We start from the raw sequence: 26,439 nt of genomic DNA, 5'->3' as shown, positions 1-26,439 counted from the left end.
AGAGGGAAGCAAGACACAACCAGGCAGGATGCAACTTCCCCAGCAGCTGTTAAGTGTTTCTGTCGAGCACAGATGGTGCCGACTAGAGAAGGATGCCTTGCGGAAAAGAAAAGGGGCCAGTTCTCAGGATGGATGCGTAGAAACTTCGCCCTAACTTTGCTCAGGCTTACAGCCTGCATGATCTAGCATGAGGGGTGAAGGCGATTGTATGGAATCTATAAGGGTAAACTGTGGGCCTAAATAAAGTCAGCTGATGAGGGCAATTATAAGGTTAAAAATGGGCACTTCCTTAGCTGCTTTTCCAAGAAGTCTCTAAAGAAGGGTAGTTTGAATGGTCTCAGTCTTTTAAAATGCTCGTTTTTGTTGTTTTTTCTGTTCCTTCTGCCCATTTTTGGAGGAATATTCTCTGAAGACAATCAGTGGCTTGCTGGCCAGGTCTTTTGGCTGGCGACAGCACTATCCTTAAGCCTCTTTCTAGTACTAACTCATTGCAGCAGATGCACTTTGTTTCCTATGTTTTGTCCTCCACCCACCCACCCCAAAGCTGCTTGTTTGGGAAAGAATGAAATGCGTACTGCATTGTACCATTCTTGCTTGCTTTTTTTTTCTTTTCATTTTAAAAGTCACGCATTGAAGATAACATATACTTGAGAAATATGCACAAGAATACATATTAAAATAACTCCCATCAACTTTGATAGTATGACGTCAAGGGATTAAAAAAATAACTATTTTGGAGACTGTTTTTTGTTGTTGTTTTGGGTGGGGTTTTTGTTTTGTAAATAAGATTGTACAAAATGTGGTCTGACAGTTTTAAGTGGTTGTAAGGAAATCAGGTCGGATCTGTGTCTAACTTCATTTGACAGCAAAAGGCATTTTAGCCATAGCACACACACTATTAAAACGTTCTGCTGAGACCTATGAATGGAGGGGCAGGTTCTCACTTTAATCAAATGAGCCTTTCAGAAGTTGCTCCTGCTGTCTAATCCAGTCCCCACTGGATTTAAGTAATTTATAAAGTCCTAGCTAAGGAAAGAAGAACAGAATTTCCCTGGTGACCTGTTTTCTGCTCCTGAGTCAGGGACACACTTCTTGCTTTGTCAAAAGCCTAATTGGGGTTTATGTGAGATTCTTGAGCTGTCTATTCTCAAGCCACTAATAAGTCGCTCATAGCCCCTCTCCCCCAGAATCTCTTCTACTTTAAGTATCCACCCTCTTGGTCCTGTCTGAGTATGGGCCTTTTAAGAGACAGTAATGGCGATTTCCCTTTCCCTATTTATATTATTGCTGTATTTTCCCATGGTCAATAGTTGTGGAGAGTTTTTAATTTTATAAATTAAAATTCAATTTAATTTAAAAAAGCATGTCGCATGTCCTCTGTGCCGGGGATTATGTTGGATCCAAGGGTGGTCAATAAAGCTAGTTCCAATATCCTAGAAGTATTGGAATATCCCAGTACTCTAGAAGTATTTCAGTACTCCACTCACTGGCACTGGGGAGCCAGACGAAACAACAGGTAGAACCACCTGGATGAGCAATCTGAGAAGTTGGAGGGTTATTAAATAAGGGCCAGGCAGCTCTTAAAGCATGACACGGGAAGCCAGGGCGTCGAATTAGGCTTCACTGAGAGGCACAGAGACGTGAAAAATAAAAACTAGTAAGAGAAGGCTCCAGGGGTCCTCAAACTTTTTAAACGGGGCCAGTTCACTGTCCTTCAGATCATTGGAGGGTCTGGCTATAGTAAAAACAAAACTTATGAACGAATTCTTATGCACACTGCATATATCTTATTTTACAATGAAGAAACAAAACAGATACAAATATAATATGTGGCCCGTGGGCCATAGTTTGAGGACCACTGCTCTACTCTCAGGCCTCACTCCTGGCTAGCTCTGATGGTCATGGGAAGCCAGTTATTGAACCAGTTCTGCTACATGCAAGGGAAAGGTCCTATCCACTGTCTATCGCTCTGGCCCTGTCAATAGCATTTTTGTCTGTTTTGGGCCACACCCGGCAGCTCTTGGGTTGCTCCTGGCTCTGCATTCAGAAATCGCTCCTGGCAGGCTCAGGGGACCATATGGGATGCTGGGAATCAAACTGGATCTGTCCTGGGTCAGCTACATGCAAGACAAATGCCTTACCGCTGTGTTATCTCTCTGGCCCTGTTGATAGCATTTTTTTTTTTTTTTGTCTTATAGTTAGTATATGATATTCCTATTAAAAGAACTAAGAAATTTTTTGGGGCCGGGTGGTGGCGCTAAAGGTAAGGTGCCTGCCTTACCTGCGCTACCCTAGGACGGACCACGGTTCGATCCCCCGGCGTCCCATATGGTCCCCCAAGCCAGGAGCGACTTCTGAGCGCATAGCCAGGAGTAACCCCTGAGCGTCACCGGGTGTGGCCCAAAAACCAAAAAAATAAAAATAAAAGAACTAAGAAATTTTATGGGTGTTTTGGTTTGGTGGTGGTGGTGGTGGTGGTGGTGGTGGTGGTGTGTGTGTGTGTGTGTGTGTTTATAGTTAGTTGTTTTGGTTTGGTGGTGGTGGTGGTGGTGGTGGTGGTGGTGGTGGTGGTGGTGGTGGTGTGTGTGTGTGTGTGTGTGTGTGTGTTTGTTTATAGTTAGTTTATGATATTCCTGTTAAAAGAACTAAGAAATTTTATGGGTGTTTTGGTTTGGTGGTGTGTGTGAGTGTGTGTGTGTGTGTGTGTGTGTGTGTCACACAGCAGTGCTCAGAGGTTGCTCCTGACTCTGCTGCACACAGGAATGATTCCAGGTATGGGAGGGCTCAGGAGACCTTTGGATGCTGGGATCCCAGAGTCAGCAAGCGCAGAGAAAGTGCCTTACCTGCTATACAAGCTCTCCAGTCAGCACTTAAGTTTTTGTTTATTTTGTTTTTGGGCCACACCCAGTGGCGCTCAGGGGTTACCCCCTGGCTCTGAGCTCAGAAATCCTTCCTGGCGGGCTCAGGGGACCATGTGGGAAGTTGGGATCTGGATTATCCCCGTGCAAGGCAAATCCCCCCCCCCCCCACCTGCTGTGCCATCGCTCTGGTCCCAGCACTTAGCTTTTATAGCATTGAAATTTCTTGGTGGCTGTTTTTTAGGAAAAAATTCTCCTAGATCCAGTATTTACTCCACGAAATAAAGCCCTATGTGTACAGGAAAAAATTAGGCTGTACGCTGGCATCAGGTGCATCGGCAGTGCAGTGAACGCCTCTAAGGAATATCTGGAGAAAAGCCAGAAGGTAATGGGGTAATGGCTAGAGGCGGGGAAGAAGGTCTGAACTGCCACCCAAGAATCCAAAAGGACGAGGTGCTAGTACAAATCTGTCTGGAGGGGGTGGCTGAAAACTGGCAAGCCAACAGAGTTTGCTTTCTTTTATTCATAATTACGCTCAATTTGAATGGAAGAGAATATATTCATCTTTTTTTTTAGTAATAAACCTTGTACGATATCTAAGATGTTTGGATAGAAATATCCACTTGAATTAAACTTAATTCAAATTCAGTTAGGAGAAGGTGGAATTGGAAGACTCAGCCTGTCAGTGCTCAGGATTTCCTTCCTTCCAACGGGCGGATAGAACCTGGGTTAGTCTTTGCACTGTTTCTTTCTAAACCTTTTGTTGTTTATTTGGGGGGGCAACAGAGCCACTGGGTCCTGACTGATTAACCTTGGAGAGGTCTTTGGCCAAGATACGATATGATAGATGATATATGATATTACACATAAATAATACAATACATAACATATTCATATGGAATATAACATGATAGGATCATTATATCATAAGATATATCCTATGCTATGTCAGCTATATATCATAGGATAAATATACTGTGATCACATTCCATATTGTATTATATATGGTATGATAAAATAGAATCAATATTAATATACTAGAGAGACTATAAATCAGAATCAGGAGGAACCCATCCATCATCTCCCACTTGGCCATTTCCTTCAGGGCGCGACCTAAGAGGCCCCAGCCCCAGCCAGGCCCCGCCCACCGCCCGCCCCACGTGACCTCTCCTGGACCCGCCCGCCACATCTGGGCTCGCCTCTCCGACTTCCGGGGCGGGGCCAACGTCCGCTCTGGCCCCGCCCCGCGCCTGTCCGGGCCAATCGGGCGCCGCGGTCCGCGACGTCGGGCGCCGCGCGCGCGCTGGGGGCGGGGCCTGCGGGCTGGGCTGGGCCGGGCCGGGCTGGGCCGGGCTCGGCGGGGTCGGCGCTTCGGCTCCTCCCGGCGTCGCTGCGGGGCTCGGCTGCGGGCTGCGGGGTGCGCGGCCCCCGCCCCGCGCCATGCAGGGCCCCGCGGGCAACGCCAGCCGCGGGCTGCCGGGCTTGCGGCCGTCGGCGGGGGCGCCCGGGCCGGGCCGCTGCGAGAGCGGCGCCCTCATGCACGGCTTCGGCATCTTCCTGCAGGGGCTGCTCGGCGTCGTGGCCTTCAGCACCCTGATGCGTGAGTCGAGCGGGGGCCGCGACCCCGGGCCTGGGGGGGAGGCCTGGCACCCCACGGGCCCCTGAGCCCAGCCGGGGGGCCCCTGCCTGCCCCGTCCCCCCACGCCTCCTTCCAGGACTGGCCCCTGCTCTGGCTCCCCCTTGCACCTGTCATGCAAGCTGGGGGACCCCCACTTCCCGCTGGGGGGCCTCCCCCAGTGCCAGGCCCCTCTCCTGGCTCTCCTGAGCTTTCCTCTCTGCTTTGCTGGCCTTTGGGCCCTTTCTGCGCTTGGCCCGCCTGCACACGCACCCCAGCCTCCCTGCCCAGGTTTTGGGGTGCTTTCCTAGCCCCCCTCCTGCCTTGCTTGCTTGCCAGGCCCTTCTGCCCTCCCCACCCCTCCTTTGTCTTCTCTCCTGCTTGCTCCAGCAGTACCCATCCAACCACCCACCCACCCACCCAGGCCTGCCTTGTGCCCACCCACCTACCTCAGCAGCCCCCTTGGACCCCTTCCTTCCCTTCTTCCCCAATCCATAGGCCCAACGCCACCTGTTCCATCCCCGTCCCAAGCTTTCTCAATCAAGTTGCTCCCCAAATCCCTCCTGGCTTGTCTCCCCCACACCCCTCTTCTCAACCCACATTTATTTATTTATTGTTCCTTGTGTTAAGGCCCGTGGCCTCGTGGGGAAGGGTCTCAGGGGGGAGGCTGTGTTCTGAGTTCTCAGAATTCTGGGCTGTCACCGGGGATCCTTCCTGAACAGTCTCAGGCCAGGAAAGCTCCAGATGGTATTTCTTGAAAACTGGAAGTCCCACTCTGTTTTGTCGACTTTGTTTCTGGGGGGCAGGGGAGAGGGTGGGACAAGCAGATGGGGGGGCTCTACGCTGAAAATACATCCTTTCCTTTATGAACAGAACTAGAAACTTGGGTTTGCAGGAGGCATGCAGGCGAATCCAGATTGCACTGGGGAGGAAAGAAGAAGGTTGCTCCCTGCAGAGACATTGATTGATCCCATGATTACTTCCTCTAGTCACACTGCTTCCGGGCACATGGGCTGGACCTGTGGGAAGCGACTCCTTCCACTGCATGGCACACACGTGTTTCTGGTCCCTTCCACTTGCTGGAGTTGCAGTTTTGCTTGTATGTAGCAGAAGTTTGCAGTGGCTGCATTGGGTCCTAGTTCTCAGCTGCATAGGTTGGAACCTCAGGTGTGCAGGCTGGGGCCACCCTGTCCGGGCTTTTAGGAGCCCTAAAACAGCTGTTCTCACGCTCTACTTTCTCCTGGAGGCCTCAAGGGCCTTGGTCTGTCTGCACCAAGTTCCCGCTTTTACGGATCTGCCTCCTTCCTTCCCTTCTTTCTCCTGCCTTGCCTCGGATGTTCTCCCTCAGAACAAATGGCCACTTGTTCCCAAGAGTCACTGGTGAGGATTTGGCCAAAACCTGCTGGGCCGAGTGCAAGAACTGTCTTCATGTTTGGGGACACTGCGCTGTGTCTCGGTCCCCTCCCCAAAAGGTCTTCACGGGCCCCGAGGGCTGTTTTATTCCCTAATCTCTGGTTTCTTAGCTTTACTCTAGCCATTTATGTGGGTTTGATGGATGCTGATGGCCGCCTGGCTTAGTCCCTGGGGTTTAAGATTGTCATTTCCCAGGGAAGCTGAGATTCTGCTCAGTGTGTCGGTGTGGGCAGGCCCTCTTCCAGGGCAAATGTGCCTTAGTTTTGGAGGTGAGTGTGAGGTCTGTTGGTTGGGGACTGCTATGCACAGAAACCCCATCTTGTTCAGGTTTTGTTTGTTTGTTTGTTTGGGGCCACACCCTGCGGTGCTCAGGGGTCACTCCTGGTTCTGCGCTCAGAAATTGCTCCTACCAGGGATCATACCTGGGTCCTTCCTGGGTTAGCCACATGTAAGGTCAACGCACTACCACTGTGCTATCTCTCCAACGCCATTCATCTTATTCAGTCTGACCTTCCATGGAGGGGCCCTGAGATAGCCACCATAGGGGCTGTGGAGGGATGAAGCCATGGGGTAGGAGAGTGGGGGTTGAAGGGCTTGTTCCACCATGGATGCAGGCCACAGCTTTCCCACTGGGAACATGGAAGATTCTGTGGAAATAGAATAAATGGGGCTTTTCCAGTTCGCTCAGTGAGAAGAGGAGGGACCCTCAAGGGGGCTCCTTTCCTGGAGGAAGGGCTCCTGCAGACTCTGGCTTTACCAGTCCCTTGGTTGCCTAGCTCTGTGGCTCATTCTATTTTTGTTTTGTTAAATGCCTTACCTCCATGCTGTATCTCTGGCCCCTTGTTTTGTTTTTGTTTTTGGGCCACACCCCGTTGACGCTCAGGTTACTCTTGGCTATGCGCTCAGAAATCACTCCTGGCTTGGGGGACCATATGGGATACCAGAGGATCAAACTGCTGTTCGTCCTAGGCTAGCGCTTGCAAGGCAGGTGCCTTACCTCTAGCGCCACCCCTCCAGCCCCTCTGTGGCTCATTCTGACAGTGGCTGTCTGGAATCCAGGCTCTGGCCATGGAGATGATTCAGGGTAGAGCATGAGCAAAAAGCCCTGAGTTCAGTCCCTCTATCTTGCTGCCATGCAACCCACAGCATCACCTGGCCAGTAGTTGCTGCTACTGGGGAGAACTCATTTCTAAATTAAAAAAAAAAAAAAAAAATCCCCATGCTCCCCTAACAAGAGTCCACATGGGAGCCAGAGTGATAGCACAGCGATAGGGTGTTTTGCCTCATATTGCAGTTGACCCAGGTTCGGTCCCCGGCATCCCATATGGTCCCCAGAGCCTGCCAGGAGTAACTCCTGAGCACAGTAACTCCTGTGCCCCCACCCCAAAGAAAAGAGTTCACATGGGGTCTAGGACATCTCAGCAGCAAAAGCACTGGCCTTGCATGTGTTTCAGATGTATGAGACCCCAGGTAGGATCCCTAGCACTACAACAAAAGGAGCGCAAAAGATCTCTCCTTGAAGCCCATGAGGGAGTTGGGACTGTACTACTGCAGCCACACACTCCACACTCCACTGTCAACCCCTTTTTCTTTTTCTTTCTTTTTTTTGATTTTTGGTTTTTTTGGGCCACACCCAGCGGTGCTCAGGGGTTACTCCCTGCTGTCTGCTCAGAAATAGCTCCTGGCAGGCACGGGGGACCATATGGGACACCGGGATTCGAACCAACCACCTTAGGTCCTGGATCGGCTGCTTGCAAGGCAAACACCGCTGTGCTATCTCTCCAGGCCCTCAACCCCTTTTTCAAGCTTATTATAAATCTATTCGAGCTGTTTACAGTCGATCTCTGCCCTCTACTGAGGGGGGGTCATCAGTCTTTCCTACCTGTGCCTTTGTGCTGGCAGGCTCAGTGCCTCTCCCTGTGTGTTCCCGGATCGGAGATGGGGTGCAACCCCCTGGATTCCTTCCTGTGGGCCTCTGTGCTGTGGGCTGTTCCCTGTTGCCAGGCCTATCACGTGTCTCATCCTTCCACCTCCGTGTGTTCAGTGAAGCCTCTGACCACTGTTATTTATTTATTTATTTCTTGCCTTTTTTGGGCCACACCCGGTGATACTCGGGTTCCTCCTGGCTATGCGCTCAGAAATCGCTCCTGGCTTGGGGGATCATATGGGATGATGGGGGATCGAACCGAGGTAGGTCCGTCCTAGGTTAGCCTCTGCAAGGCAAACGCCCTACCGCTTGCGCCACCACTTCAGCCCCTGACCACTCTCTTGATCATTTCTTCCACCCAGAAAATCCTTTTTTCAATGCACTGTTGCTATGTGGGTTTCATGAGGGTCAGAGAGGAGGCCATAAGTGGTGCTCTGGGTCTTCTTCCTGGAATACTTGGACAGAGGTTGAATGCAAGGCCCAAGGATATGGTGCTGCTCATATCCTGCATTACCATGGTCTGAGGACCACCCTAAAATTGTTTGAGGGGGGGCCCGGAGAGATAGGACAGCGGCGTTTGCCTTGCAAGCAGCCGATCCAGGACCAAAGGTGGTTGGTTCGAATCCCGGTGTCCCATAGGGTCCCCCGTGCCTGTCAGGAGCTATTTCTGAGCAGACAGCCAGGAGTAACCCCTGAGCACCGCTGGGTGTGGCCCAAAAACAAACAAACAAAAAAATTGTTTGAGGGGGCCTCTAGGGCTGCACCCAGCAAATGATTGGGGGACTGCTTGCTTCTGGGTATGCCTTCACCACCTTCCTGTCTCTTTGGCCCCTCGTGTTGGGGTCTAGGTTATATCTTGGGAGGATTGTCCACCAGCTAATTTCACGGCCATTTTAAGCTGCAGAGACACACAGACTGTCACAGGCCACCACAGGAGGGTCCCAAGGCAGCTTGGGACCTTGCTCTGTAGGCGAGCATCCACCCCCAACTCCCCACTCCTCCCCACCCCCAGCAAGCACCTGGGATCTATCTACCAAGTAGAAAGGACAAAAATCCAAGTAAGTGACTTTGTTGGGATTGACCTACTGAGCAGGTCCTCTTTAAATTAAAGAAAAAATAAATTTTTTTAACTCGAGGGCCACACTAATAGTGTGCTGGGAACCCTTGGTGTTCTGAGCTTTAACCAGGGCCTCCTTCATTCGAAGCACATGCTCCATCCAGGCCTCAGACACTCACTCTCCTTTAGAAGCCTCTGGAGCAGCCTAGGCTAGTGAGCTGAGCAAAGCTAAGGGTTCCTGGCTTCAGCACACAGTCCCGTGCTCGCATGCACCCTTCTGCCAGCTAAAGATCTATCCTGGGGCCAGAGAGATAGCACAGCGGTAGGGCATTTACCTTGCATGTGGCTGACCCAGGACTGATGGTGATTCAAATCCCAGCATCCACTATAGTCATGGGGCCGGCGAGGTGGCGCTAGAGGTAAGGTGTCTGCCTTGCAAGCACTAGCCAAGGAAAGATCGCAACCGTGGTTCGATCCCCCAGCGTCCCATATGGTCCCCCCAAGCCAGGGGCAATTTCTGAGTGCTTAGCCAGGAGTAACCCCTGAGCATCAAACGGGTGTGGTCCGAAAAACAAAAACAAAACAAAATAATATAGTCGTAACCTACCCCCCCCCCCAGCCTGGGGTGATTTCTGAGCACAGAGCCAGGAGTAATTCCCCCTCAAAAAAACGAAAAATATAAAGGTCAGTCCTGGCTGAGGAGTCTTTCAGTCCTTCAGCTCATCCCAGGTGGGCGCAAAGCAAATTTAGGTTTTCTTCATGGGCGGCTGTAGGCAGAATCGGTTTCAACAAGACCAAATCTGGGAACCTGGGTAAATGGACTTGCCGGTTTTCTTGTTAGGGATTTCAGAATCAGCCAGTATTTATTTACTGGTGGGATGCGGGATCATTGTTTCCCAAAAACCCTGCTGCAATTGAGAAAATTTTTCCCGAGGCCCAAAGTCACATCCAAACCAGTTCTTCCAGCTTTGCAATGTTAATCTCCAGCAGGAGTCTCTGGAAGGCCTTGAACCTGGCCCTGGCTTTCCTCTCCAGACCAGGGGCCCTCCTCCCCCATTTGCTCCTGCTAGAAGGAACAGCCTTGCTTGGGCCCTTCTAGCCCAATTACTTTAGTTTGTTTGTTTGTTTGGGGTCACAGTTGACAGTGCTCAGGGCTTACTCCTGGTTTTATGCTTATTCCTGGTGGAGTTTGAGGAACTACGTTGAGTGTCGGAGATCAAACTCAGATCAGCCATGTGCAGAGCAAGCATTTTATCCACTGTACTATCTGTCCAGCCCCTTTAGACGATTTTTTTTGTTTTGTTTTGGTTTTGGTTTTTGACCCACACCCGGTGACGCTCAGGGGTTACTCCTGGCTATGCGCTCAGAAATCGCTCCTGGCTTGGGGGACCATATGGAACATTGGGTATCAAACCTAGGTCTGTCCTGGGTCAGCCTTGCAAAGCAAATACCCCACCCCTACCACTGTTATCTCTCCGCCCCCAAGGGATTACTTCTGACACTGCTTGAGGTCATTTGTGATGTGCCAAAATGATATGGGGTATTGGGGATTGAACCCTGTCAGCCATACAGCCATGTGCAAAACAAGTGCCCTTCCTACTGTAATTATACCTAACCTCACTGCTTTGATGATCTGTTTAAAATTCTTCGTAATTAGCATCCATTTGCATGAGGACCGAGTGTCCACACCAGAGTTTTCCTAGCCATTAAAAATGGCAGCACCCCTGACTGGGGCTGCCTGACCTGGCTCCCTTCACTGCTGCCCCGTGTGGCCCTTGGAGCCACTTGGGTTTTCCCTGAGGCTTCAGTCCCTTCCCTGGGACGAGGGGGACAGCCATTTTTCTGGGACTGTGGGTCGGCGGTCCCTTTAGACCCTTCGGAGGGGATGTCCTCACTCGCTTCTGTGGAAGTGAGGCCATCCAAGAGACCTGTTGTAGGACACATTACTCGTTCCCTGGATTTGGTTAAACATTTATCTCAGCTTTGTTTGCTCAACGCCTCTCCTCTGGGCCTCTTCTTGTGGACTGTAGTGAAATAGCACCAGACCCTGCCAGGCCCCCACAATTAGCACAGGCCTCAGCCGTGGGCGTCCGCCAGGGCCCAGCTTTTTTAATTTATTATATTTTAATTATATTTGTTTTATTATTTTTTATTTTTTTATATGTTATTATTTCATTTTATTTTTTTGCATTTGGCCCACAGCCATTGCATGCTGGGGATAGGAGCTGGGTCTCCATCCCAAAGGGATGGGTACCACCTCTTTGGACCCAGGGCCTAGCACTTAAACCTGTGGGTCCTGACTCCCTAAAGGGGTCCCATCATTGGTTTGGGGGGTGGTATTAAAAAAAGTTTCTTTATGATTTATGACCCATAATTGTTGGCTGCTTATGTCTGTTCCATATGCATATGCATATGTACTTGGGGTCAGATAAACATTTCTGGGGCACAAAAGGGTGGTGAGTGGGAGAAGTTCGCCGAGCCCTGCCCTGGACACTTATTTCTTCTCTCTCTGCTGCCTTTCCTACCGGTGGTGCGGGTTGATAGCCTGCAGTTGTCCTTCCCCGTGTCTGCAAAGTGCCATCGCTGGTGCCCAGCACAGGGTTTGCTTCGATGGAAGTGGCAGGGGACTGGCACAGAGTAGGGCTCAAGCCTGAAATGATCACAGGGCCCTGAGCACCCAGTCCTGCTCCACAACCCTTACTTCCTTACTTCGTCTGCACTTCCTCTTCCGCCTTCTTCCCACCTGGAAGCACTTCCCCATTATTTTGATTCCCTTCCTGCTACAGCTTATGTTTTCCTGTTTAAGCTGTTCATATTCTTTGTTTTTTGTTTGGTTTGGTTTGATAGAAGGGTCTTGGGCCACACTGGCGGTGCTTGGGTGACCTACAGTCATCCAAGGGATCAAACCAGGCTCTGCCATGTGCAAGGCAAATCCCCTTCACCCTGGACTATGTTTCTGACCCCTGACAAAGCATTATCTGAAGCTTCACATTGTGGCTTGTGATAACCTTAAAAATAAAGACTCAGGGCCGGAGAGATAGCACAGCAGTTGGGCATTACTCTTGCCTGCAGCCGGCATATGGTCCTCTGAGCCTGCCAGGAGCGATTTCTGAGCACAGAGCCAGGAGGAACCCCCTGAGCGCTGCCAGGTGTGGCCTCCAAACCAAAAATAAAATAAAGAGACTTGAATTGGATTAGAGAAATATATAATGGGTAAGGCAGTTGAATTGATTCCTAGATCCCACATGGTCCCTGAGCACTGCCAGGAGTAATTCTTGGGTGGAGAGCCAGGTGTAACCCCTAAGCATTGTCAAATGTGGCCCCCAAACAAAAAACCCTAAACATTTAGAGGCTGGAGAGATAGAAAAGTTAAGGTGCTTGGCTTGCCTGATATGCAACCAACCCACTCTTGATCCCTGACATCACATGTGGTTCCTGAGCACTGCCAGTATGAACTGGGATCACAGTCATGTGGGGCCCAGAAACAAAACAACTGGGCATGGGGCAGAGATGACTCAGCAGGCTGGAGTACATGCTTTGCCTTCAGCAGACCCAGGCTTCACCTCCAGCACCACTTGGCCCCCTGAGCACTGCTGGATGCCTGGTGTGACCTAGAAGCCAATAAACAAAATCTTTTTGTTTGTTTTGGGGCCACACGTAGTGGCGCTCAGGGGTTCCTCCTGGCTCTGCGCTCAGAAATTGCTCCTGGCAGGCTCAGATGACCCTATGGGATGCCGGGAATCGAGCCACCATCTCCTGGGTTGGCCACATGCCAGGCAAACGCCAACCGCTGTGCTGTCTCTCTGGCCCCAAACAAGTAAAATCTTGAGCTGATCCCCTTGTTGCTGCCTGTGTGAGTTCCCTCTCAGTTCACTTCACTGACCGGATGTCAGGGAAGGTTTTCCTTAGCCACATGGGAAGGGTGTTGGGACCAGAACACAGTTCAGGGCCCAAGGCAGGGCCTCCATTGGGCTTCGGGGTTTTAGAATGGGACTCTATGGGCTCTGACCTGGTCCTTGGGCCTTTCAGGGCTGGCCATACCATCCTCTCCACCCCACCCCACATTTCACTGCTTGGCACTGTTGGCATTTGGGGCAGGGTAGTTCCCCGTTGGAGGCTTCCCTGTGTCTGGTTGTGTTCAGCAGCTCTCTGACTTCTTTCTAACGCCTGTGACAACCAATGACATCTCCTGACATGGCCAGATGTGTCCCCACCCCCCACTGCGATGGGTGCCGAGGCTGCAGAATCTTCTAGAACTGCTTCGTTGTTGGTTTGATGGGCGGCTGGCAGGGTTGCAGGTGCCATGCATGCAGCAGGAGGCTGGTGGGGGAGACTGCCAGATACTACCAGGCTCTGCCCTGGGCCAGTAAAGAGCTTGAACCCCTTTGTCCTCAGGAACTTGCTGCTGGGGGCACATTAGGCACCCCAGAGGCTTGCAGTGCCAAGGGGTGGGAGAAGTTTTCCAGGCTGGAGGAGAGATTCTGGGGGAGGTGAGGAGCCCTGAGAGCTGAGGGGCCATAGGAGAGCACTGTCCTGGAGGGTCTTGGTGGGCAGAAGAGCACCAGCCAATGGTGCCCAGGGGATGCACAGGCTCTACTTCAGGCCTCTCTGCAGCAGGCCCCTCAGACTGGAGTAAGTGACTCAAGTTTACCTCTGCTTCCATTTAGGTGATGTCTTTAGGGACTTTTGTTTGTTTGTTTGTTTGTTTTTGAATCACACCCTGCAGCGCTCAGGGGTTCCTCCTGGCTCTGCACTCAGAAATCGCTCCTGGCAGGCTCAGGGGACCACATGGGATGCCAGGGATTCGAACCACCGTCCTTCTGCATGCAAGGCAAACACCCTACCTCCATGCTATCTCTGTGGCCCCAAGGAACCTTTTTCTTAAATTAAATTGAATTTGATTTAAATTTTATTTTATTGAGACCATTGTGAATTACAATACAAGTCTTTCACAGTTGTATTTTTAGGCACATAGTGACAGTGAATTAGGGCCTTTCCCACCACCAGTGTTGACCTCCCTCCATCATAGTTTCTCGTATGCATCCCATACATTCACCCATAGCCCCCTGGACTACCAGTATAGCAGGGACCTCTTTTGTTTGTGTGTTCATTTGTTTTTTAAAGCATTTACATCCCATGTCCCTGTAGATCTATTGGAGTCCCTGTGAAAAACCTCTAATCGTTTGCATCTTGGGAGCCTCCAGTAACCTCCACGTTTGCTCTGCCCTGGCAGTGCCTCTGAGTGAGATGGTTCCGTGCTGGGCTTTGGGCAGTAGCTTCTATGGCCCCCTGAGAGGGAGAGGTGGGTGCTTCTGGGAGGATGAAAACACTGCCTGGAAGTGCTGGGGGATTCCTCCTCCCTTTGGCCCTGCCTGCTCCTTGCCAGGGGAAGCTGGCTCGCTTTTACCTTTGGGTTGTTGACCCGCCTTGACCTGGACAACTGTCAGGGGTTTTTTGTAGACTAATGTTGGGGTGTCTCAAGACCCTTCATCCCCTGGGCACCCCATTCACCCAGTTACTGCAGGGTTGGCTTTGCAAAAGACCCTCTCTTGGCCCTGAGAGATAGTATATGGGGTTTGGTCCAGACCTAAGTTTGGTCCCCAGCACCACCAAGAGTGTTTTTCTTTTGTTTGTTTATTTGTTTTGGGGTCACACCCGTCGGCACTCGGGTTACTCCTGGCTCTGCTTTCAGAGATCGATCCTGGCATGTTTGGGGGACTATGTGGGATGCCGAGGATCGGACCCTGGTCAGTCTTGTGCAAGGTAAATGCCCCATCTGCTGTGCTATCGCCCAGCCCCCCCAAGAGTGATTCTTAAACTCAGCCAAGAGTAAGCCCCGAGCACTTCTCATGTGACTCAAAAACAAACATAAATCCTCTCTTAGTAGAGCTCTAGTTTTCTGTGTGCTTTAGAAATCCTGTAGCTATCAAGCCAAATGGGAGTCGCCTTTGTGTTTCTGAGAAAAATACTCACTTGAATTTTCTCTCTTGAGCACCAAGACTTGACTTGAATGGACCTTTCCCTGAAGATTCTCCATAAATAGGGTTTGAATGATTGGGTCCACTTCAGCCTTTTTGTAGGTGGTGGCTTTGGCTGGAACTGGGGACACAGCTAGGGAAGGGGTGGCAGATACTGATGTTCTTTCCCCTGGGGCAGAGAGAGCAGAAGGAAGGAGGAAGAGGCGAGACATTTGGTGTTTATCTTGACTCTTTTTAAAGACTTTGTGCCAAGTGTTTGTGAGTCCTCTTCCCTTTACTGGCCAGAACTTTGCTTCCCTCCTGCTCAGGCAAGGTGGCCTGCTCAGCTGACCTTTCCACCATTTTCCTACAGCTCATAGTACCCTTCCACTTCCTCAATGGAGTGCTGTTTGCTGCTTGGGGTCAGAGCCATTTCACAAAACCACTCAGCCCTTCATGGGATGTCACAGGCACTAATGTCACAGCCAGCACATTGACCAGCCCAGCCCTTGCCTTTCTGAATGTGCTCCCTGCCCTGTCCTGTCCTATTGCTTGTCCGCTCACCCAGTGTTTCTCCTGGCCCTTTCTGTTGGTGAGCACACTTGATGTTAATCCTCCCAATCCTCCATTTCCTTGTATCCTCTTTTTTTTTTTTTGGTTTTTGGTTTTTGGGTCATACCCGGTGGTGCTCAGGGCTTTCTCCTGGCTGTCTGCTCAGAAATAGCTTCTGGCAGGCACGGGGGGGACTATATGGGACACCGGGGCTTGAACCAACCACCTTAGGTCCTGGATCGGCTGCTGCTTGCAAGGCAAACACCACTGTGCTATCTCTCCGGGCCCTGTATCCTCTTTTATTTCTTTTTTGTTTTGTTTCGTTGGTGTTTTTATTTTTATTTATTTATTTTGGATTTTGGTTTTGGGTCACTCCTGGCTCTATGCTCAGAAATCGCTCCTGGCAGGCTCGGGGACCATATGGGATGCCGGGATTCGAACCACCATCCTTCAGCGTCTAAGGCAGGGGTCTCAAACTCAATTTACCTGGGGGCCGCAGGAGGCAAAGTCGGGGTGATCCTTGAGTGCAAAGTCAGTAGTAAGCCTTGAACATTGGGGGGTGTGACCCAAACAACTAAAACAAAACAAAACAAAAAAAGATTCCTCTAGGGCAGGGCCACAAAATGTTATACGGAGAGCCGCAAACGTCCAGCGGGCTGCGAGTTTGAGACCCCTGGTCTAAGGCAAACGCTCTACCACTTCACAATCTCTCCGGCCCTCTTCTATTTCTTTTTTTTTTTTTTTTTTTTTGGTTTTTGGGCCACACCCGGTAACGCTCAGGGGTTACTCCTGGCTATGCGCTCAGAAGTCGCTCCTGGCTTGGGGGACCATATGGGACGCCAGGGGATCGAACCGCGGTCCGTCTCCTAGGCTGGCGCAGGTAAGGCAGGCACCTTACCTCCAGCGCCACCGCCCGGCCCCCCTCTTCTATTTCTTGAAGCAGTGTTTTGTAGTTTTCTTTGTATAGCTCTTTCACTTCTTTAGTTAAATTGACCCAAGGTGTTTGAGTTGCTGTGGTACTAATGTGAATGATCTGATTCTGAGCACACTTGAGCTTCTTGGCAGAAAGAAAGGAAGCAGGCAGCTGAGTGGTCCTTAAGTGAGGTGAGGGGCTGCCTGTCCGCAGTGTGCATGTGGCAGCATCCACCTGGTGGGGAGCCGGCAGGGAAATGTGCTCCGAGCGTGTGGGTGTCCATATGTACCCTCACTGGCAGGGAATTGGCCCTTGGGGGTCCTGTGATAACCACCAAAGAGGCAGTTTTTTTGTTGTTGGTTTGGTTTTGGTTTCTGTTTGCTTGATTTTGGGGGAATCAGACCTGATAGAGTTGAGCTGTTACTCCTGACTCTGCACTCAAGAATCACTCCTCTCCATAGCGCAGTGGCAGGGTGTTTGCCTTGCGCACAGCAGAGATGGGACGGACCCAGCTTCCCTCCCTGGCATCCCATATGAGTCCCCGAGCCTGCCAGGAGTGATTTCTGAGCACAGAGCCAGGAGTAACTTCTGGAGTAAGTAACATACCAGGTGTGGGCCCCCTCCAAAAAAAAAGGAGTCACTCCTGAAGGGTCTCAAGGGAACATATGGGATGCTGCAGATCAAACTTGAGCTGACCGTGTTCAAGGCAAATGCTCACCTCTAGCCTATAAGATAGTAGATTTGAACTCTTGCTATTCTCCTGTAGCTGAACCTTGGAGCAGGCTGGAGCCTGGCCAAGAGAAAATAAGGAGGGATGGGTTGGACTCTTGAATGGCAGGGTCTTTTCTTTTCTTTTCTTTTTGGTTTTTGGATCACACCCGGCAGTTCTCAGGGGTTACTCCTGGCTTTACACTCAGAAATCACTCCTGGCCAGCTCGGGGGACCATATGGGATGCCCGGATTTGAACCACCATCCTTCTGCATGCAAGGCAAATGCTTTACCTTCATGTTATCTCGCTGGCCCACAGGGTCTTTTCTTTTCCATGAAGAACTCTGACTTTGTAATTCAGGTCCCAAAGGTGAGAAGTGCCAGCCGATCCAGGACCAAAGGTGGTTGGTTCGAATCCCGGTGTCCCATATGGTCCCCCGTGCCTGCCAGGAGCTATTTCTGAGCAGACAGCCAGGAGTAACCTCTGAGCACCGCCGGGTGTGGCCCAAAAATCAAAAAAAAAAAAAAAAGAGAAGTGCCAACAGTTATTTGCAAAACTGAACCATTTCCCCTGGCAAAGGGTATGTATGCCCAGTGTTACAAGGCCTCTCACATATAAGATGCTGGGGGTTCTGATAACCCGAAACAGAGTGAATTTTCTGATTCAACTGGAGAGGTGATAATATAACAGGCAAGGCACTTGCCTCGCATAAGCTGTCCTGGTTTGGTCCCTGGTACCTCATCCTGTCCCCTGAGTACCACCAGGAGTAATCCTGGAGCACAGAAGCCAGAGTAAGCCTTGATCACAAACAGATATTTCTGATATAGTTAATTAAAATCAAGTTGGCAGGAAGGACAATTACAGTGCCAGCCTGCCTCACTGATGGCGTGCTGGCTTTTTTTCAGTGTGTTTGTGAGAAGTAATAATTCAAGGGCAGATAAGTCTTGGTGGGACCTTTCCTGGAAAGAGACAGATGGGCCGTATTCTGGGTGCAGATATGTAAAAACTCGTTCTCTGGATAACAGGGGTCACGTGCCGGGCTTCTATGAACACGACTCTGGTTGAAATTTGTCTGTGGTGATGTGTGGCCGGAGGACTTCGAAGGAGGGAGGGCTTTTTTCTGAAGGTCTGTAGCCTTCTGAGGTCTGAGGTCTTGCTGGACAACAGGACTCAGCAGGCTCCTGGACTAGGCGCCTCTGCTCATGCCTTGCTGTGCTGCGGATGTTGTGGCCACCACAGTTTGCCCTGGAGCCTGGACTGGGGGTCCTGGCCAAGTGGCTGATCCTCCTGGTCCGCTTCCCTCCCAGCTTTGCACAGCCAACCCCCTTTCAGCCTCCCTTCCCCTTCCCTCCCCTTCGCCTTCTTCCTTCTCCCTCATGCCTCAGGGCTTCCACATCCTCCCCGTCTTTCCAGGAACTATTCTCCTTTGAAGTGTTTGGGATGTGTATGGTCTGGTGACCTCGGGCTCTGGGGTGAGATCCAGTTTCCAGTTTGCCTGCCAGGCTGGGGCTGGCCCGTGTGCTCTGGCCTGGGGCTTCAAACAAGGAAGTTAGTCATAAAGAGAACAACAAGAGTTGGGAGGTGGGAAGAGACAAATCTTGTTTTTTTCTTTTGTTGTTGTTGTTGTTGTTGTTGTTTTTGGGCCACACCCAGTGGCAGCACTCAGGGGTTCCTCCTGGCTCTAGGCTCAGAAATTGCTCCTGTCAGGCTCAGGGAACCATATGGGATGCTGGGATTTCAACCACCGTCCATCTGTATGCAAGGCAAACACACTACCTTCATGCTATCTCTCAGGCCCCCACTCTATTTTTTTTGTTTTTGTTTTTTTGGGTTATACCCAGTGGCACTCAGGAGTTACTCCTGGCTCTGCGCTCAGAAATCACTCCTGGCAGGCTCAGGGAGTTGGATATGGGATAGTTGGATTCAAACTACTGTCTATTCTGAATTGGCTGTGTGCAAGGCAAACGCCCTACTGCTGTGCTATCTCTCCGGCCTCTGAAACTGAACTCTTGCGGGAATAATTTAGCAACCACTCTGCAAGAGTGGTGAAGAGACTCGCCAGTGAGGCAATAGTGGAGACAGGCTTTGCACTTCTACAAACAACCGGAAACAGGCCAAAACCTATGAAAAGAATGTTTTTGATGGGCCAGAGTGATAGCACAGTGGTAGGGCGTCTGCCTTGCATGCAGTTGACCTGGGACAGACCGGGTTTGATCCCCAGCATCCCATATGGTCCCCAAGCATGCCAGGAGCAATTTCATTTTTTTTTTGGTTTTATTTTTGGCCACACCCGTTTGACGCTCAGGGGTTACTCCTGGCTATGCGCTCAGAAATCGCCCCTGGCTTGGGGGGGGACCATATGGGACACCGGGGATTGAACCGCGGTCCATCCTATGCTAGCGCTTGCAAGGCAGACACCTTACCTCTAGCGCCACCTTCCTGGCCCCGACAGGAGCAATTTCTGAGCTCAAAGCCAAGAGTAGCCCCTGAGTACCACTGCCGCCGCTGGGTATGACTCCAAAAGAAAACAAAAAAGAATTGTTTTGAACTTGGACCACAGGCAGCCAGCATATTAGTCCTGGGGAAGAATGTCGTGAGGTGAGCCCCAGATCTGCCCCTGCTTTCTACTGGAGGCTGATTTCCCATCTCAGAGCAGTGAGGAGAGAGGCAGCTTCAGTGGACAAGACAAAATTGAGAAGGCCCAACCAAGCAGGCACAATAGGAGAGAAAAGAATGGTGTTGTAAATAGAAAGATCTAGACATTTGCTTAAGAATCTTATCTTGGGGTCTATATAAGGTGTTCACCTTGAACCCAGCTGATCCAGGATGACCGGCTGATCCGGGATGACTGGGTTTGATTCCTGGCATCCCATACGGTCCCCAAGCCTGCCAGGAGAGATTTCTGAGTGCAGAGCCAGGAGTAAACCCTAAGCACCAACAGGGGTGCCCCCTCCCCCCAAAAAAAGAATCTTAGTTTTCGGAGACCAGGTTGTATTGGGCCACACCAGGCAGTGCTCGGGTTCATCCTAGGTCTCTACTGACGTGTGACCCTTGGCAGTGCTGGGGAACCATGTTCAGTGCCAGGGATTGAACTGGAGTTGTTTGCATGCTAAGTAGGTGCTGTGCTCTGCACTATTTCTTGGCCCTGTGAGTCTTTTTGTGAACATTACTTGGAGTGTACCTAGGGTGGAATTCCTGAAACAAAGCAAACTCTTATTTAATAGAAAGCCTCATAGACAGAATTGTATATGGATGTGGGCGATGTCTTTTTATTCGGTTGGTTCAAGTGAAAGCCTATCAAGAACCTGAGGCATTCAGTGAGTCCCTCAAAAGAGATGGGTGTTGGTTGACTTGCCATGGAAGAGTTTCCTAGAGCGGACATAGCCCTGAGAGCCCAGAGACATGGCTTAGTGTTGGAACTTTGGCTGAGGTAGATCCCTGCCATCACCGCAGGATCCCCACAGCACTGCAAAAGAGAGCTTGAGCACCGCTGTTGCTAATGCATGATAAACTACAACCAAAGGTATGCAACCTCTCCAGGGTTATCACCAGGGTCATCACAGCAAACAGCTATAACAAAGTGTGTTAGGGGATGGGAACAAGAGCCTTGCTAGCATGCACAGCAGTCAGTAATAGCTACAGATGTTGTGCAGTGGGAAGACACATATTTTGCTTGTGTGGGGTCCTGGTTTCATCGCAGGCAACACACAACATATACAGACTCCCAGAAGAAAACATAAGGGAAGCCCTTTGTGACTTTGGAATGAGCAAAAATTTCTGAGGAACCACTAAAAACAAAGATACATTGAAACTTAACCTCATTAAGATTTCCGTTCAGATTTGTCCTTATTAAATCAGATTGTTTTTGCTTGAGAGAGAGAGAGAGAGAGAGAGAGAGAGAGAGAGAGAGAGAGAGAGAGAGAGAGAGAGAGAATTTCTGGCCTTTAAATCGTGCTGTTAAGAAAATGAAAAGGCAAGCCACAGAGTGGGAGCAAATATTTGCAATACGAATACCAAACAGAACACTTGGATCCAGATTATGTGAAGAATTCTTACAGTTCAGTACAAGGCCAGCACAGCTTTAAAATAAGCAAAAACCACTGGTAGAACTTCATACAAAAACAAACAAAAAAAAACAACCAAGGAGAAGAGATGAACAGAAACTTGTCAGAGAAGAAATACATGGAGCTGAAGAGATAGCACAGCGGTAGGGCGTTTGCCTTGCATGAGCTGACTCAAGAGGGATGGTGGTTCAAATCCCAGCATCCCATATTGTTCCCCGTTCCTGCCAGGAGCAATTTCTGAGCACAGAACCAGGAGTAACCCCTGAGTGCAGCCAGGTGTGGCAAAAGAGAGAGAGGGAGAGATACAGGTGGCCAAAAGATAAAAATAAAAGCTCGGTATTACTCATCATCAAGGAAATACAAATCAAAACGAGATATCCTCTCACACAAGTGAGATGGAACATATCACAAAGATTAAAAAGTGACCGGTGTTAAAGAAATTATTAAAAGAAAAAAAAAGAAGCTTCCCTGCCCCCCCCCAAATAAATAAATAAAATAAGAAGTGACCGGTGTTAACTGCAATGTGGGGAAAAAGGAATCCTATCCTATCCATTGCTGGTGGGAATATTGACTAGTCCAACCTTTTTGGAAAATAATATGGACACTCCTCAGAGAACTAGGATTTGATCTCCTGTATGATCCAGCAGTTCCACTGCTTGGTATTTACCCCAAGTACCCAAAAACGTTCTTGAGGAAAGACTTTTTCACTCTTAGGTTCATTGTAAGATTAAAATTGCCAAAATATGGAAACCACCCAAACGTCCAAGAACAGATAACTGGATAAAGAAACTATAGTAAATGTACACAATTGAATACTCAGCTATCAGCAAAGAAAAAAAAATCATGCAATTTGATGCTACATGGATGGATCTGGAGAGAATGATGCTGAGTGAAGGTCGTTCAGAGAGGGACAGATGCAGAATGGTATGTGATATATATAAAGAAATAGCTAGTGCCCAGAATGGACAGAGACTTAGAACTGTTGTTTAATAGGTAGCTGACCACTATAAGTGAGATGGGAGGAATAGGATAGGGGTTGAAGGTGATGGCACTGAGACATGATGGAAAGAAGCTGAAACTGGTGGAATGTGTATGCATGAAATCTTGCCATTATCAGTATTTTAAATTTCAATGCCTAATATTAGATTTTTTTAAATAAGCAAAAAAAGGGGGGGGCAGGAAATAGTATAGTGATTAGAGTCCCAGAACCACATAGTTCCCCCAAGAATTGCCAGGTAATCCCTGGCACCGCAGGGCTTGAGTACCATACCCTCCAGCCCTAGCATAGAATCGCTGTCCCATTAGCCGAGAATTGCCAAGATGAGGGGGCCCGGAGAGATAGCACAGTGGGAGGGCGTTTGTCTTGTATGCAGCTGATCCAGGACAGACTTGGGTTTGATTCCCGGCATCCCATATGGTCCCCTGAGCCTGCTAGGGGCGACTTCTGAGCATAGAGCCAGGAGTAACCCCTGAGCACAGTTGGGTGTGACCCAAACATCAAAAAAAAACAATTGCCAAGATGATCCCTCCCTAGGTCTCTAACCAGCATTTGGGAAGACCCACCCCCCCCCCAAAAAAAAAGAAAAATAGACCAAAAAAATTTCTAAATGAGTTTTTCTCTAAGTGAGTCACAACTCTGAACACCTTTCCGTGTGCTTAGTGGTCATCTGCAAACCTACCTTCCAACTCCCCAGGTCTACGGACTGAACCCAGGTCCTCACACATGCAAAGCAAGTGCTCTACTGTGAACTCATTAGGGGAACACAAAACCACAGTACTAAAATAAAAAAGACTGACAATACCAAAAACTGGAGAGAAATGCGAACTTTGGGAGTCATGTAACTAGAAATGTATAACGATACAGTAGCTTTGGAAAGATGTTGAGGTCGTCTTAGAATGAGATTTATTTTTAGTAGCAATATTTTATATAATTGTAATCACAATATCTTTATGTAAGCACCACGATTACAAACATGTTTGTAGTTGGGTTTTAGTCATAAACTTATAATGAAATGTACACCTACTCTACAAGCCAACAGTGTCACCTGACATGTTTATCTAAGAGAAGAAAAAAATTCATAATGGCTACAAAGGTCTTTTCATGAATATCCAAAGTCACTGTATTCATAGTTATCCCAAAATGGGAAGTCCAACAACCCATGAATAAATGCATAAATGGTGGCAGCCAGCCAGCAGAGTCCAGGAGAAAGCAACAAGATTTGTATTGCTCCTACGGAAGTAGCAACATGGTTGATTCTCATGAAGGAGATAGATCTGAGCAAAAGGATAAAGGCGAGAATGATATATGCTGGCCTGGGAGAAAGCTCAAGTGGTAGGGTACGTGCCTAGCATGTGTGAGGCCTTATGTTCCCCCAAGCACCACCAGGTATGTCATCTGGTGCTCTCTGAGCACTGATCCATCAGTTATGGCCCCTATAATAAAAATAGAGATACTTTTATATCTATTTTTTTTTATTTAATTTTACTGGAGGGGCCACACCCAGTGGTGCTCAGGGGTTACTCCTGACTCTGCACTCAGAAGTCACTTCTGCAGGCTCGGGGGACCATATGGGTTGCTGGAGATCGAATCCGGGTCTGTCCCCAGTTGGCCGCGTGCAAGGCAAACGCCCTACTTCCGGCCCTCTATTTTATATCTCAAGAAGATTACTCAGAAGGCTGGAGCACGTGCAAGAGTGCGAGTCCTGAGTCCAGCCCCCACCACCTTAGGGCTCCTTAGAGCTGTGCTCTAGGCAGCCTGTCCGCTATTGCTGAGAGTGGCTTTGGATCACATGGGTACTACTTAGCTCTCTATCAGATAGATACTCTATGATTATATGTGAGATTCTTATTTCTTTTGGTTTGGGGGCCACGTCTTGTAATGCTCAGGGGCTTACACCTGGCTCTACATTCAGGGGACCAGGCAGGATCCTGGGGATTGAATTTGCATCAGCCTCATGCAAGGCAAATGTCCTACCTGTTGTCCTCCAGCCCTATGTTTATATAGAATTCTAGACATGGGAAATAAAATTAGAAAGGAAAAAAGTGGGTGGTGGGGGTCGGGCCAACTGCAAAGGGAGAGAGAAATTCAGAGGAAAGGTGATGGAAATTCTGGATCTTGATGGTCGTGTTCCGGTCCCATCAATTGTGTACTCTTCTCAAAAGGATCAGGCAGCTCCACAGCTTAAAGCCCTCACCCAAACAAACCTCTGGCCTTCTGAAGAAGGACAACGTACTTCAAACACTGAGTAGTGCTGTGCAGACATAATGCAGAGCCTCATAAAAATAACTAGATTGTTGAAGAAGCAGGAAATTGTGACCCATAATTAGAAGAGCCAGTCAATATAAATTTACTGGGAAGTTGTAGACTCACTAGAAGAGGACTTTAGAACTTATAACAGTTCCAATAAATATACTTCTGATTATAAAGAGAGAAAAAAACAAAAGGGTCCTACTGTAGAAAATACATAATAGAAGTCTTAAAAAGTGAATGTAGGAGTGGACCGGAGAGCCTGCCAGGAGCAATTTCTGAGCACAGAGCCATTAGTAACCCCTGAGTGGTGCTGGGTGTGACCCAAAATAACAAACAAAAAAAACAGTGAGCCTAGGAAAGGGGTCAAGAGCTGCAAATGCAATTTCTGGAAAATTTACTGGCTGATCTTCACGAGACTGCTAAACAATAGATCCATGAACTTGAAAACAGGCAATCTGAGTACAGAGAAAAGACAAGAACAAAATCAACAAATGCACTTTCAGTGTCCCACGGGAAAGGCAAAGGTCTGAGGCTTTCTAGAAGAGGTAGAAGAAAGGGCAGAAACAAATATTTGTAGATTAATCCCTAAACAGTTTTCCCAAAGTTGATAAAAGCTATAAACACATCATTCCTACAAGTTCAGTAACCCCCCGGGCAAAATAAGCACAGAGCTAGTCCTACTAGCCATATCATTATCAAAGTGCAAAGACCCGCAATAAAAAGGAAATGGTTAAAGTGTCTAGAAATCAAAGATATTTTATTGGGAACCAATAGAGACTCACCCAGCAATTCAAGTTGAAGACAATGCAGAAACATGTGTATTTTTTTTCTTTTAGTGGGGAAGGGGCACGCATGTGCTCGGGGAATACTTTTCACATGACACTTGAGGTCACTCTCTGTGGTGCTCAGGCGACCACAGTGTGGAGGATCTAACTCACTGTCCTGCCACTTGCAAAACATGCACTCTGCCCTTCAGGCCATTTCCTGGGGCCCTGAGACATCTTTTGGGAAGTAACCCAAGAATCTCTCAGAAAGCCCACTTGGTGATTCTCAGTGATGTTTCTTGGGGTCTGCCAGGGCTATCCCTGGCATTGTTTTTGGGCCCATTGGGGTGGCAGGAATTGAATCCAGGTCATAAGCATGTGCCCTATTCACTGTACTGTTCTCTCCAGCCCATGAAAATGCCATGTCAATACATGCCCCGGGCTCCTTTACAAGCTCATCATCTTTGGTTACAATCTCTGAGAGTTAGTTCTAATGATAACAAAGTAGAAAATGATTTTCTTTCCTAATTTATTTATTTATTTTGGGTTTTGGGCCACGCCAAAGCACTGTGCACAGCGTTAGGATGGTTTACCTTGCATGGGGCCGACCCGGAATGGACTCTTTCTATCTCCGGGATCCCATATGGTCCCCCCAAGCCTGCCAAGTGTGATTTCTGAGCTTAGAAACAGGAGTAACCCCTGAGCACAGCTGTGTGTGGCCCCAAACCCCCCTCCCACACCAAATGAAACTGCTCCTGGCGTTATTGGTGCATATGGTGGCCATAAGAACAAGTCCAACAATCCCCATGACATGGTTCAATCATAAGCATTAAATGGGGGGACTCTTTCACCAAAATTCCTTGTTGAACAGCTCATAAAGAGAAGATAAAAAGTGGTTAGAATCATCACTGTATAAGAGAATATTTAGTAGGACTTATAGTTGTCAGAGAAAAACACAAAATATTCTAAAGAAATATGTGGCCATTTTATGTCTTTTGAAACAGTTTGGGGTTGTTACACAAAATGCACGGCTTTGGTCTGTGATTAGGATTGTGCAATACTAAAGTTGAAAAGAGTAATGTGGGTTAGTGATGTTTGGGGGAGGTGAGAGAGTTAAGGAGTAAAAATGAGCTTTGTAGGAGTGTGGGAAAGGGCAGAATACAAAATGGACATTCTGGATACGCAATAACATAACATAAAGATAAGGAATACTCTTAATACATGCAGTGCGCGTGGGGGCACTAGCCCCCGAGCGGTTTTCCATATGCAGAGTGGTCAGAAATTGCCAGTGACAAACAGCGCAACCGAGCAAATCTCAGCACACCCAAAGTTAGGACCAACCATTTCTGGCCACCTGGG

At 49.0% G+C, this 26,439-nt stretch overlaps 2 protein-coding genes across 2 annotated transcripts in view; one reads left to right on the top strand and one right to left on the bottom strand.

The window, feature by feature from the left end:
* Positions 1-3,147: 3,147 nt before the first annotated feature.
* Positions 3,148-4,300, bottom strand: LOC126014429 (translation initiation factor IF-2-like). The gene is made up of 2 exons (XM_049777715.1): positions 4,019-4,300; positions 3,148-3,225 (listed from the first exon to the last, which is right to left on the bottom strand). Exons 1-2 carry the CDS (start codon positions 4,298-4,300, stop codon positions 3,148-3,150), a joined length of 360 nt encoding a protein of 119 aa, XP_049633672.1.
* The window catches only part of STIMATE (STIM activating enhancer), a 54,814-nt gene continuing 32,667 nt past the window's right edge, over positions 4,293-26,439 (top strand). The window contains exon 1 of the mRNA XM_049776209.1: positions 4,293-4,458. Within this exon, the coding sequence (XP_049632166.1) occupies positions 4,299-4,458 (160 nt within the window). The 5' untranslated portion in view covers positions 4,293-4,298. The remainder of the gene's footprint in view (positions 4,459-26,439) is intronic.

The sequence above is a fragment of the Suncus etruscus genome, chromosome 7 (genome assembly GCF_024139225.1).
Source record: "Suncus etruscus isolate mSunEtr1 chromosome 7, mSunEtr1.pri.cur, whole genome shotgun sequence".
NCBI classification, from domain to species: domain Eukaryota; kingdom Metazoa; phylum Chordata; class Mammalia; order Eulipotyphla; family Soricidae; genus Suncus; species Suncus etruscus.
This window is presented reverse-complemented; position numbering and strand designations above follow the sequence as displayed.